Consider the following 13,861-nt stretch of genomic DNA (forward strand, 5'->3'; position numbering starts at 1 on the left):
GAGTCGGAAACAACTCGATGGATCATAACAACAACAACAAACGGCATTTTAAATATTAAATTATGTATTACAATCTTTGTTTGTTTTTGACCCATAAAACTTCGGAATAAATACGACTTACGTATACCGAATCTGAGTACGGAAAACCATTTATTTTATTTATATATTCATATGAGGTTTCCCCCATTCCTCCACCGTCCCTTAGGACTGTGGAGGAATGGGGGGAACATTCAACCAGCCGGGTTGAGCCCTCCTAATGAGAGATTAAGCATGTATTTTATGACTGTAGATGTGTATTCACAGGACCGGTTTGCCTGATTTGAGGGATGAAAAACTCGAGTTTCCGGGTATAAAATCCCCCCCTACCTCCATATGAGACCGGTAAAAAAGATAAAGGTTCTTCACATCATAGATGGGAATCGAACCCTGGTCTTTCCGACCAATGGGCTTCGTCTATACCAACTGAACTACGGAGGCTCACGGAAAGCCATTAATTGTTGTTATTGGTTCCGATTAATATCGTTTTTTAATATTTTTTTAAATATGTCCATTGTCTTTATATTTTTATGATATTAAATGAATTTTATAAACTATACAAATAAATTAATAAATGAATGAATCTTTATTAGAAAATACTTACGATAGTTGTATAGAAGGTACAAACAGTACCTATGGAAAGAACGGAGAACCATACTTTGAGACCCGTAACTACAAATAAAAGAAACAAATACATAATTTTTGTATATTTCTCTGTCCTTAAGTTTTTGTAAATGCCATTTTGAAGTGGAGAGGTTTATAAAGTTTAAAACTATGTTCGTATGTGTGGCTGTGGTTGAAGTCTGCCCTAGATAGGGAGATGAAAGAAACTAAAACGGAATGGTTCATTTAAAATGAATAAAAAATAAAAAGTGAGGTGTTTAGAAGGGGGGAAATGTAATATGCTAGGAAATAAGTATAGATTCACATACTTTTTGCTCATGTGACATTTATTTATATCATTTATTTTTCGAACGATTTTTTTAAATTAAAAAAAAAATTACTTATCACACACACATACTAAACGCGCTACCACTCAATCTTAAGCAAACGATATGAAATTTTATTAAATAGCAACAAATATTGAATCTATAGCATTTTGAAGATAGTTTATTTATGTGCTACTGCGCAGAAAAGCACCATTTTTATGACTATTAGTTAAATTTTTGTGTATCAAATTGAGATATTCAGAACAATGTTGCATTGTGAAATGTAAACAGATATACTATTTTATCTATTTAAATAAAATAAAATTTAAATAACATTTCGTACGATTAATTTGAATTTCTTTGATTCAGATAAAACTATCAAATATGACAGGACAGCTTAGATAGCAGTAGCGGTTTTAAACTTATTCAAGGTTTAAAAATTTTCTGAAAAGTGAATACTGATGTAAAAGGTAATACATTTAACTTAGAACGTTAAGGAATCAATGCGCATAATGCTTAATAAACATTACCTAGAATGTAATACTTCGTTTATTAAGTAAACCATGTTTTAAAAAGTATCTTTAACATCTTTAACTATTTTCAGTATCATCAGCGGAATGGTAGATCACTCTTGATTGTTATGGGTTCAGAAGCCGAATTTGGCAGTTGATTTGTATATAGCTCTCTTTTTAAATATCATCATGCATAAATTTATCTAACATATATTTATCGTAAAGAAATATAATTTTTCACTATTTATTTATTTTTGCGTCAGCTTTTATAACTGATAACCTCGTTCTCGATTTAGCGCTAATGATGCAAAACTAAACAGAGAATTTAGTTCATTAGGCTCGTTGTCATTTTGACACAGTTCAGCATCGGTGGGTAACTGAAAGTTCTTCTGACGCATTGAAAACCGTTTTGTATGGTTTTCTCTTTTGTCTTCTAGTTCCACCATTATCAATTAATATTTCAAATACAACAGAATGCTGAAAATTGATTGCACGTTTTTGAATTTGCAATCATATTACTTACATTCATGATAATTACATTACATATAATATTATCATTACAATTCAAACACTTTTTATCGATTCATAATTTAACATTTTTAACCTAATTTAACTTAAACATTTAACATTTTCCCCCTGATATTAGGAATAAAATAGAAGTTAATATCAATAAAAATAAAAATTTCACTGGTATTTTTACTAGTCATTTAGATAAAATCAAAATTTGATTTTAATCATATTTGAATGACATAAATTTTAAAAATAATTCAAATATAATAAAATTATTTTAATTTCAAGTATCATTATAATCTAAAGTATAACTTGTTTATATGTCATAAAATTGAAAGAATGTTAAATTATTTGAATATTCGAAACTCAGTCGTTAGGGTGATGATGCCGTTGGGTTGTTAAAACCAGGGTTCGATTCCCGTGAAGAATGAAGTGAAGATGAATTAACTGATTTTTATATACTGAAACACACACACACACACAGGAAATGGACCTTTCATCAAATAAAACAAGTAAAAAAGGCCAGAGATAACGAAATCTCCCAGATTGCTGATATAGCAGCCTAAGCAGCCTATGCAAATGAAGTAAAGTTAGACGTGAGAGGACATTAAGACTAACACGTTAAAGGGAAGTAAGAGACATGATGAAATGAAAGTTTCCTTCGCATATCTGTAATTCGACAGGGAAAATTCAGGTCGTTCTTGGTAGTGTTTACTTCTAAAGAAATTCCGTTGCTCGAGAGGTCATAAAACAGTATTGTCATGCTGCCAATGCAAGCACTTACTGCTTTCAAAGCACAAGAAGAATTACCAAGTTTTTGGATTGCACTTCGCTAGTTTTATATGAAGATTTATATTACACATTTATATGGTATTTGCTTTTGCAACTATAACAAATTCATTCTTTCAAATTATGCTGAAGCTCTGAAAAAGGACCTTCTATATTCGCAGATTTAAACTGGCTTTATTTGTTCCACACTTTATTTGTTCTGCACTTAAGTTTGTCACAGTCGTGGGAGCGAAAACGAAACGACAAAACATACGCAATCCAAAAAAACAAACAAACAAACATCGGGACCACATTGATCTAATATAGAGACATTAACTCTTACAATGCAGAGGAATCGTCTATAAAATAAGTAGAGAGGGCAGAAGGGTTTTGTAGCAATGTAACAATAAGGAATAGAAAATATATTACATCACAGATGGGAAAGGATTTTTTAAAATGAGCGAAAAATTAAACACGCTTCAACAGAAGCGTTTTATAAATTAGTTTAATAAGGTTGTCATATTGATAACGGGGAACGTTCTAGCTATCTTAGGATGCTTCTGGGAAAAAAAAAAACTGGAGTGTTAATATTAGTTAAGCCAACTTGTTTTGTATTATGCATGTCGAGTAGACCAATAATTTTGGGTAAAACCGTGAAACCAATGGCCGATATCGCATTGAAATTTTTATAAATAAAAATCTTATTTTAATTACTGTTTTCCTTATTTGATTAATTCCAAATGGTATTATCCTGGTTCAAATACTCGCTATTATAACATTTCAAGGTTAAGGATGTTCATGATGAAATTTCTTCGTGCACATTCACACCCCACAACAAAATAAGGTTATTTTGATATATAACAGTATGATTTTCCGTTCATACCACTCTGTTGGTTCAAATAGATATTTACAGTGATACTTTTTTTTCCACATTATTACAATTAACACAAAAACTACACATATTGATCTATTTTTGTTTGACAGTAATGGCAGATTAGTAGGTGGTATTTTTTCCCTTATTTATTTATAGCAGTAATTTTTAGGTAATATCTGTTATATGTATATATAAGGTAGTTTAATCCCTATTATAATTCTTATTTCGCAAATCCGGTTTGTATGTAAATTAATTTAATTTAAATGCTAATTACAATTAGCGACATGACAAATTAATCGAGAGTTTCCATGGAGTCCAAAGACTCATCGGGGAGAACGACAGTAGCCATTATTCACACAATGCCTATCAGATCTCTTCTTAAATTCATTTATCGATACCATGCTGAAAACTTTTCCCTGCATCGATTCTATAAAACCAATATGATAGCTTTATATCTGCTTTTGCTATCGTCTATTAACCTCACAAAAGCCTTCAATATATTCATAAGAAACATTCCATAAGCACGATACTATCTTAGTCACCCGCTTCAATCCTCTCTGCCATTTTCTCACCTCCAAGGAACTCAGGACCAAATCTGAGCGTAGTGTTCCAGTTGTGGATGCCTTGTAAAGAGGAATAATAAAACTTCCCTCTATGTATGTAACCGTTGCGGAATTTTGTCCACTTTTGCAATATCCTCTAGACTTCAGTTCACTGTATACTGTCACTCATAAACCCCTGGCTTTCTCAATCGATAGTCTACCTGCAGAGAGAGAGAGAGAGAGAGAGAGAGAGAGAGAGAGAGAGAGAGAGAGAGAGAGAGAGAGAGAGAGAGAGAGAGAATCTCGCAGTCGCAAAGCACTGTCGGCAAAACGGTCGAAGTAGCAGCAATGATTTAAATTAAATCAACCTGTGATTTAATGAGGCTGTGTGATTCAGGACCTGCCTTGTCCCTTCTTTCCACCCAGTGTAGACTGGCAGTCGAAATCTCCTGCTAGAGGCAGAAGACTACTGACAGGCACAGGACAGGGAACAGGAGAGGGTCTGGGATATTTGCATTAAAGCCAGAACCTTACCTTGCGCTGAACGAATCCAATAGGCAAAATCCTTCTAGTCAAATCTGTCGCATAACAATCGTGAAAAACTCATTTTAATTTGTTGTAGACCTCTATGGCAAGATGGACGTCAATCCCTTTTTGAGCACCTGGCTCGCCCGATTTAGGGCTGTGTAGAATCGTTTGTCGATGGTCAGAACTGCCTTCGGGCGTTTGTGTCTTCATCTGTCGTTTTCATCGTAGTTTGATAATTCTCGAATGAGTTGGTTGGGAGAGGAATGATGCCTGAGCGAAGTACTGGGCAGCAGTCTGGATGAGAAACGTATGTCAGGTATGTTTCCGTCTTGATGGAGGAGAGTGTTCCTAACAAACCACGAGGCGTCGAAGATCATTCGGAGGCAATTATTTAGTTTGGAGTACCTGTAGTCTTTTGAGGTTGCTGGGGGAGGGGGAGGTGTGGCTCCACGCCGGCGATCCGTACGTTAGTGTGGGTCTGATGATTGCGTTGTATATTCTTAGTTTCTTTTCTGTGCCGAGTTTGCTTCTTCGGTTGAGAAGAGTTGGGTTATTGCTGAGTTGGCTTTGTTGCAGGCATGCGAGATGTGGGGGTTGAAGCTGAGTCGGTTGTCTAGTTTGATTCCTAGATATTTTACTTCTTTTTGCCATGGGATATCAGTGTTGAACATCGTGACTGCTCCGTGGTGGGTTGCTTTCCTTCTTGTAAAGAGTATGGCCGTGCTCTTGTCAGCGTTGTTGTCTATCCTCCATTTTTGAAACCATTTTTCGAGATTCGTTGTTGCGTTTTGAAATCGTTGTGTGGCTAGGTGTGGTCTGAGTGATCTGATCAGTATCGCCATGTCATCTGCATAGAAAGCCATGGTGGATGATGCAGTGCTTGGGACGTCTGAGATGTAGATGTTAAAGAGTGGCGGCGATAGGAGGGAGCCTTACGGGACACCTGCTGTGATGCTTCTCGCGTAGGATCTGAGGCGCCGTAACTTGACTTGAAAATTTCGATTTTTCAGATAAGATTCTATGATTTTGGTGAGGTGTTTATTGGGTATTTCGCAGTTATTAGTTTGTGGATGAGGCCTTTATGACACACTTTATCGAAGGCTTTCGCCACGTCCAGGAAGATTGTACCTGTGTGTTGTTTCCAGTTGAATCCGATGGTTATGAATTCTATAAGTCTGTGGACTTGTTGACTTGTGCTGTGGCCTGTGCGAAATCCAAATTGTTCTTTAGGGGTTATGTTCATCTTGTCCGTTTTGTCTTATAAGCGGTTTAGTATTACTTTTTCAGCGATTTTTCCCAGACCTGATAGGTCTGTAATTCTGGGGGAATTGAGGTGCTTTCCCTAGTTAATGAATGAGGATTATGTCTGCCTGTTTCCAGCGAGTGAGGAAGTAGCTAAGTCTTAACATCGCATTGATGATAGCCAACTAGATGCATAACTTTTTATGAGGGAGTGCTTTTATGATTTTGTTTGAAATTTTATCAGGACCTGGAGCCTTTCTGTTGTTGAGGTTATTGATGATTTGGTATACCTCTTTTGGCGCAGCATAACTTATGTTTTCTCGGCTGCTGGGCTGATGGAATACAGGACGGACATGCTTGTGGATTATTTCAATGAAGTGCAAGTCCGCATGCGTGTAGTTTGGACTAAATTGCGACTCCAGGGCATCAACGAAGGCTTCTGCTTTCTCGTCGTCTCGGTAGACTATGTCCTTTTCTTCATGGATTGGTTGTATGTTGGGGCGGTCGCTGCGAAGGGCTTTAGTCATTTTCCGTAGCGAGTTGTCTTCGGTGTTTAAGGAGTTTAGCTTCCTCTCGCACAGTTGGTTTTTGTGATATTTGATCGCATATCGGACTAGGTTTGTTGCCCTGTTTAATTTGTGTCTATCCTGGGGGGACAGTGTTGTATGGTATCGGCGTCTGATGCTGTTCTTGCTGCGGATAAGCTTTAGAATCTCTTCTGGAAGTAGGTTGGCTTGAACAGGAGCGGTAATGGCGGAGGCTGCTGCTAGGCCAGCTTGGATATTGTGCTTTCCAGCTTACTGATCGCTGTGTCTACTTCTTTGGATGAGGAGATGGTTGGACGAGGCCTGTGAGGTTGCGGAGAGTGGCGTTGAACTTTTTGAAATTTGTGGAGGACTGCCTGGGGATGATTTCTGTTTCCCCGCCTAGGCTTAGTAGAACCGGGGTGTGATCGGAACTAAGATAATTGACAACCTGTAACTCGAATTGGTGTGAGGTGCTCCTGAAGATGGCTATATCCAGCACATCGGGTCTGCCCAGGGGTCCGTAATGTGTTGGTTCGGTGGGACATGCTATGATGATGTTTCTTGTCATAGCGAATTTGTGTAGGCTCTTCCCATTGTTGTTGGAGTTTCTACTGTTCCATACGGGATGTTTTGCATTTAGGTCTCCTGCCACTACTGTTGCTTCGTTTGTGTCGAGGAGCTGAGAGAGAGAGATCCGAGGCTAGGAGTGGTTTGCCTGGAGAATTGTAGACTGAATATAGCTTTAGGTTACCTGCATTGTTGGTGTATATCTCAATTCCAGTTTCTTCCAGGTTTGTAGTCATTGTCTTCTTGATCTCATTGTATCTTATGTCTTTTTTGAAAAGGATAACCGTGTCACTTCCTCTGCTGCTAAGTCTGTCATTCCTAAGTAGTGTGTAGTACCTTAATTTGGGGTTGTCACAGGGCCGCAGGTGCGTCTCGTTGATTAAGAGGATGTCTATTCTATATCATTCAGTAAATTTTTGTAGTTCCCGGAGATTGTTGCTCAGGCCGTTAGCATTCCAGAATACGATCTGTATGAAGTTATTTGAAGTGGGCGTATTAGTCATCGCTTATCATTGAAAATATTACTCGAGTATTTTTTAGGAACTTGTTTGTATTACTCTGATTGGGAGTTGCTCTTGTTGAAAGCAGTTAGCATCTCCCCTAGGGTGGCGGCTAGGATAGCAGCTGAGTTTTCATTGTTGGGAGTAGGTTCTGGTGGTTTGATCTTTGAGGTAACTGCTGCAGCATATGAGCTATGTGATGTTGATCGATTCCACCATCCGGGGGGGGTCGCACATTTTTGAGGTGATGAAGTGCCTGCTTTTGTCTTGCCAGGTTATCTGGGTGGAGAGTGCAGCCTTTATAGTTCGCTGGGTGTGCCCCACCACAGTTTGCGCATGCGGCTGGAGTTTTACGTGGTTTGGAGCATGTGTGAGAAGGGGTGACTGTCCCCGCATTTCACACATTTGTACTCCGCTCTGCAAAGTTTCTGCGCATGCCCGTATTTGTGGCATGTGCAGAAATACGGCCTGCAGTTGCTTTCCGCCTGAGTGGTTCAGTCTTAATCACTAGATTACATACAGACTTTAAATCATATATTTCTCTTTCGTCTTTGCTGATTTCAACAAGCACCAGGGGCATGGGACGTTTGTCGGCTCTATACATTCTAGAGACCTTAAAGCGGTTCAACGTCTTGTTATTTTAGGTCAGAGGCTATTTCTTCTAATGTTATAGTTTATACTAGCCCTCTTATAACCACCATTAAAATTTTTCTCGCTCTTTAGCTGAAACGTGTGGTACGGAATTTTTAACTCATCCATCTGTTTGATAAGTCGGCGGTAGTATGCTCCTTCTGGTTGAATTCGGACTCCATCAGAGTTTTTAGCTGAAGTGAAATTAATTTCTGAGTTTTTCATGACCTCCACAACTGTCGACCATTTTTCCTTATCGCTCTTTTTTCCTTTTCGTTCTTTGTTCTGTGCAGCTGTGTCCATCGTTGCTTCATGGTCTGCAGTGATAGCCACTTTGTCTGTTGGTGCTTGGGGGCTCTGTTGCTGTAGTCACCTTTCTGCGCTTCTTCCTACTGACTACCTGATAGTCGTCAGGGTCTTCTAATAAATGAGTATCAGCTGTTGAGTTATTTTCTCTGCTGTTGTCTTGTGAGGTGCTGGGAAGAGGGTCAGGGGGATTGGCAGTCCTCTGATATTTGTGAATTTCTACCATTCCTGGCCATTTCTTATGCAGCAGGTATCCTACATGTTTGAAACTGCCAGCAGGTGCTTAAAGTCGAGATAATCATACGGAGTGTTCATGTTTTGGCCAAGTTTGTGGTTAGAGAGAGATTGCTCAGTTGTCCCGAGCAGAATGCAGGTAATCCTGTGGACTTTTGAGGGTCCACTAGCAAATCCCGTAGACACACAGACACACACAGACACACACATACACACACACAAGTGTCTACCAGCAAAAAATAATTTATTATAGGTAACTGCCCTAAAACAAGGAATAGGAGTTTTATCTTACTTGAATTATGTATGTCAATGACGCAGTACGGAAAACTTCAGTCAATGAATAATAATAGTACTTACCAAAAATGTAAAATCCATAAATTTTAAAATGAATGCTTATCACCGTGTAACTCAAAAAGAAAGGATTACTTACCAAAAACGTTATATATATATCTATGACAATTGACATTTATGTCTTTAGGGGTGAAGCAAGATGCTTTTCATATTCTCCGCTATCTGTTGTGGTTACAGTGAAGGTAAAATTTATGAGCAGTTTGCTCGCCCTGAATGGACATGGAGATTATGCATCGCTATAGGAGGCTAATATAGCATTTGGTCTTCTATATTTGAATATGTCCGTTGCCTCGTATGCTGCAGCTTGCTGAACCAAATCGTTGGGGTGTGTGGACGTCTTTAGGAAAACCTTGGATGCTAAGGATTGTAGAAAAGAGAAAATATAGGGAATATTTGTATCTCTATGAAGTTGATTGTTTCTAACATACCACGGGGCGTTAAGAATCATTCTCAAGCACTTGTTCTGCACTCGTTGTATTTTGATAATGTTAGTATTAGAGGTGTGGCTCCAGGCTGGAGAGGCATAGGTGATTATAGGACGAATCGTCATCTGGTATAGCTGCAATTTGATTCTGCTGCTGAGCTTGCTATTTCTGTTAATTAGCGGATAGATCTGAGCTATGGCTTTAGATGCCTTTGCGCACGCAGACTTGATGTGTTGGTTGAAAGATAGCTTTTTGTCGAGCATTACACCCAGGTATTTTGTTTCTGTCTGCCAGGGAATTTTAGTATTGAATAGTAACACATCTCCCTATTGGCCTTTTCGAGAAAAGAATGGCTGAGTTTTTTTGGAGGTTGACTTCCAATCTTAATTTAGAGAACCAACCCTCCAGCTTTAGATGGTTTTCTTGAAGCTTTCTGGTAATGAAATGGGGTTGTAGAGATCTGGTTAGTATTGCTGTATCGTCCGCATACAGGGTCAAAATGGAAGTCATCGGATTGTGCTGGATGTCTGATATGTATACAGAAAACAGAAATGGAGCCAGTAGGGATCCCTGTGCCACAAAGATATGGCACTGGGACGATGTAGAACCGTTGATTTTGATTTCCACTAATCTATTCTGAAGATATGAGTGGATTAGATGAACCATTTTTAGTAAGGTACCAGCTGAGATAAGTTTGTGTAGGAGTCCAAAATGCCAGATTTTGTCAAATGCTTTGGATAGGCCTAGGAAAACAGCTCCTGTGCACTGGCGCCAGTTATAGCTGGTGGTGATGTATTCCACAATTCTGTGGATTTGCTGGGTAGTACTATGGTGTTGCCGAAAACCAAACTGTTCTTTAGGGAGGATGTTTAGGTCATTTACTGAGGTTTGGAGTCGCGAGAGGATGACCTTCTCCGCAACCTTACCCAGATTGGAGATGAGACTGATTGGACGATAATTTTGCGGTAGATGTGGGTCCCTGCCTGGCTAATATATAGGAATTACATCAACCAGTTTCCAGGTGGAAGGAAAATAGTGAAGACTTAGGATTGCATTTATAATTATGGTCATGTGCACTACTGCTTTTCGGGGCAGAAGGTTTGATGACCCGATTAGTAATGCCGTCTGGCCCAGGAGCTTTTTTGTTCTTTAATTTTTTAATAATGTCATATATCTCAGCAGGTGTTGTTGGTACAATATGGTCAGTGCTGGTGATAGGAAGTTTGAGTGAGTGTCTGACCTTGCTGTGAATCTTATATATGTGATCAAAGTCAAGGTTTTCATACGAAGGCCTGCATTGCTCCTCCAAATTGTTTGCTATAACTTCTGCTTTGTCTACATCTGTGTGAGCAAGCCTTGGTCAGAGAATATTGGGGGAAGGGATCTGTCTTTGTTTCTGATATTTTTCAGTAGTCCCCAGATGGAGTGATCAGTAGGTGAAATAGAGGCTAATTTTTCTTCCCATACTTGGTCTCTATGAGCTTTGAGTGCATCTCTTACTGTCCTATTTATCCTGTTTAGAGCTGTTTTATCTTGTGGTGCACACGTGTTACGGAATCTTTTCCTAGCTCTGTTTTGTCTCTGATCAAGTTCATGATGTCTTGAGGCAAACGATCTGGCTTGTGGGCAGATTTGTAGGAGGTAGCTACCGTTATAGCAGAACTAATTTGTTGTGTGAGATTTGTAACTGCAGTTTCTACTTCTTCTTTTGTGCGTATGTGAGGAACAGGTCCAATATAATCCTTGAGTGCTGTTGACAGTCTTTCCCATGCTATGTAGGAGTGAGAAGGAGGACACAGGTATTCTTGTTTTCCCAGCTGTAGTAGCTATATCCAGGATGTCAGCAGTGCCAAACGTACTGAGATGAGTTGGTTCGGTGGGGCCTTCCACAACAGCGTTGCTTGATCCTAAGTAATTGGAAAGGATGCAACCATTCTTGTTGGTGGTTGTGCAATTCCACGCAGGGTGCTTGGAATTCAGATCCCCGGCTATAATGGTGGGCTCTCTGATGCATAAGATGGCATTTAGGTCAGAGTGAAGTAGAGAGTTTTGGGGAGGGTTGTAAGCTGAGTATATATATATATATATACTGCAATACATTATGGGTGGGATCACTACCCAGACTGGTTTCAACCTTTTTTGAGGTCTCCTCAGTGACTAGACCCTAAATACCAATATACAGTATCCCCAAGTTAAAAAAAAAAATAATTACATATATATACACACGTGTATACATGTATATATGTATATATACACGTGTACACATGTATATATACACACACATACAGGATTTGATCGAACCAAAAAGCATAAGATTACTATTCTATCACTACTCACACACACACACATCATCCACAATTCATCAAAATGGCGAGATCACTTATACACTCCTCGATCACGGTCGCAACTTTTCCTAATTTACAACACAATGACTACTATAGTAGTTAATAATCAGTTGCTTTTAATATAAATAAATCAACAATTGCGATTCTCACGGCGGTTAGGCCTAGCGAATCGCCCTCGTTGTTATTACAGTCCACTTACCTGTGTTACTGTTTCTATACAATCCACAATTTAATAACTTCAATCACGTCTCTTCTAGTAAATCTAGCAGCTACACGACAAAACCATAGTTTCTCATATTTTATTGACACGTTACTCAATCCTTAAAATTCATTTACGTAAATAATCTTACTTGACTTCGCCATACTGCTCACTCATTGCAAAAAAATAAAAATAAAATAAAATAAAAAATAAAATAAAAAAATCGTGAAAACTCATTTTTATTTTTATTTTTATTTTTGTTATATTTACGCCAGCTGCTTAACGAGGACGTTAGTGAGAGCTCACAATCCTAAAGTTAAGAGAGAACTTCGAGTATTGCAGGCAAAAAAAAAGACAGGTTAAGAAACAGTGTGATCATTGTGTAAGACAGAGTAAATTATAAGTTGTTTTTTTTTATGACTTCAAGACTTGTTTTCACTTGTTTTTTTATTACTTCAAGACTATGGGAAGTTGTTTTCAAGTTAAGCAAATAGAAGGTAGGTTAATTTATCACAGTTAATAATGCACATTACTGAGTTGTTAGCAATATTATAGTTTGGTTGTGGATTTGGTAGTCGGTAGCGAAGGAGTATGCGTGATTTTTAGAATTGTGAGTAGCGAGATAGTGAAGTAATGGTAGGATTTTGATTGAGTTTTCAAGATTGAAGATTGAGATTTTTGGTGAACTTGGGTAGTCGACTGAAGATCGATTAAACTCCAAGATTGACTGGGTTGTATTGTGGATTTTCAGGTACGCCTAATTTTTGCTTCTGTTACATACCGTCGTTAGACTGTTAACTTTTATGGCAAGATGGATGACAACTTCTCTAAATACAATGACTGTTCTCTATATACATGTCAGACATTCTGCACAACCCGATGTCATCCATCATGGCCCTATATGCAGATGATACAGCATTATTAGCCAGATCTCTTCAGCTACACCTTGGTACTAAAAAGGCTTCAAGAAAACTAGTTAGAGAAATGGTTCTCCAAATGTAATGGTTCTACAAGTAAATCCCCAAAAGAGCTCAGCCATTTTCTTCACGAAAAGATCGATATCTCCTACAGGAGACGTCTTACTGTTCAATACTAAAATTCCTTGGCAGACAGAAACAAAATACCTTGGTGTCGTGCTCGATAAAAAAAATTAACTTTTAACTAGCACGTCAAGACTACATGTGCAAAGGCATCTAAAGCCATCGCCCAGATCTACCCCCTAATTAACAGGAACAGAAAGCTAAATTGCTGTTCCTGAATCAAAATCAACATCAGAATCAAATTGCTTTTATACCAGCTGACGATTCCCATAGTCATTTACGCCTCTCCAGTCTGGAGCCATACCTCCAATACTAACATTCTCAAACTGCAACGTGTACAAAACAAGTGCTTACGAATGATTCTAAACTCCCCATGGTTCGTCAGCCATTTTAACTTCGTGTAGCGATGCATAATCCCCATGCCCATTCAGGGCGAGCAAACTGCTCATAAAATTTTACCCTCAGTGTAGCCGTAACAGATAGCGAGGAATACGAAAAGCATCTTGCTTCACCCCTAAAGCCATTAATGTCAATATTGAGTATTATAGTTACATTTAGTAGTGGAATACATGCAAACGTACCTGTAGGGAATTTCTTAAATTCCCTATAGGTACGTTTGGGATATAATTTTATTAGATAGTGAAGAAAACAGCATCTATTTCTCTGCAAATTCTGTTTAAAATACTTTTTTTTTTGCATTTCCTCTTCTGTATTACAGTCTTATCCCTCGATACAACATAGGCAATGGGTTAGAGAATATAAGTATGGAAAAGCTACGTAAAACCGTTAAGGTGCT

The 13,861-nt window shown here is 38.4% G+C and overlaps 1 protein-coding gene across 4 annotated transcripts in view; it reads right to left on the bottom strand.

Moving 5' to 3' along the window:
- LOC150100369 (sodium-coupled monocarboxylate transporter 2-like) overlaps window positions 1-13,861 on the bottom strand; it is a 173,427-nt gene that overhangs the window by 38,775 nt on the left and 120,791 nt on the right. For all 4 annotated transcript variants that reach the window (XM_090402435.1, XM_090402436.1, XM_090402433.1 and 1 more), the window contains one exon: window positions 641-708. In XM_090402435.1, coding sequence (XP_090258561.1) covers window positions 641-708 — 68 coding nt within the window. The remainder of the gene's footprint in view (window positions 1-640; window positions 709-13,861) is intronic.

This window comes from Typopeltis vanoorti, chromosome 13 (assembly GCF_054136105.1).
Source record: "Typopeltis vanoorti isolate ZY-2024b chromosome 13, IOZ_Tvanoo_1.0, whole genome shotgun sequence".
NCBI lineage: Eukaryota > Metazoa > Arthropoda > Arachnida > Uropygi > Thelyphonidae > Typopeltis > Typopeltis vanoorti.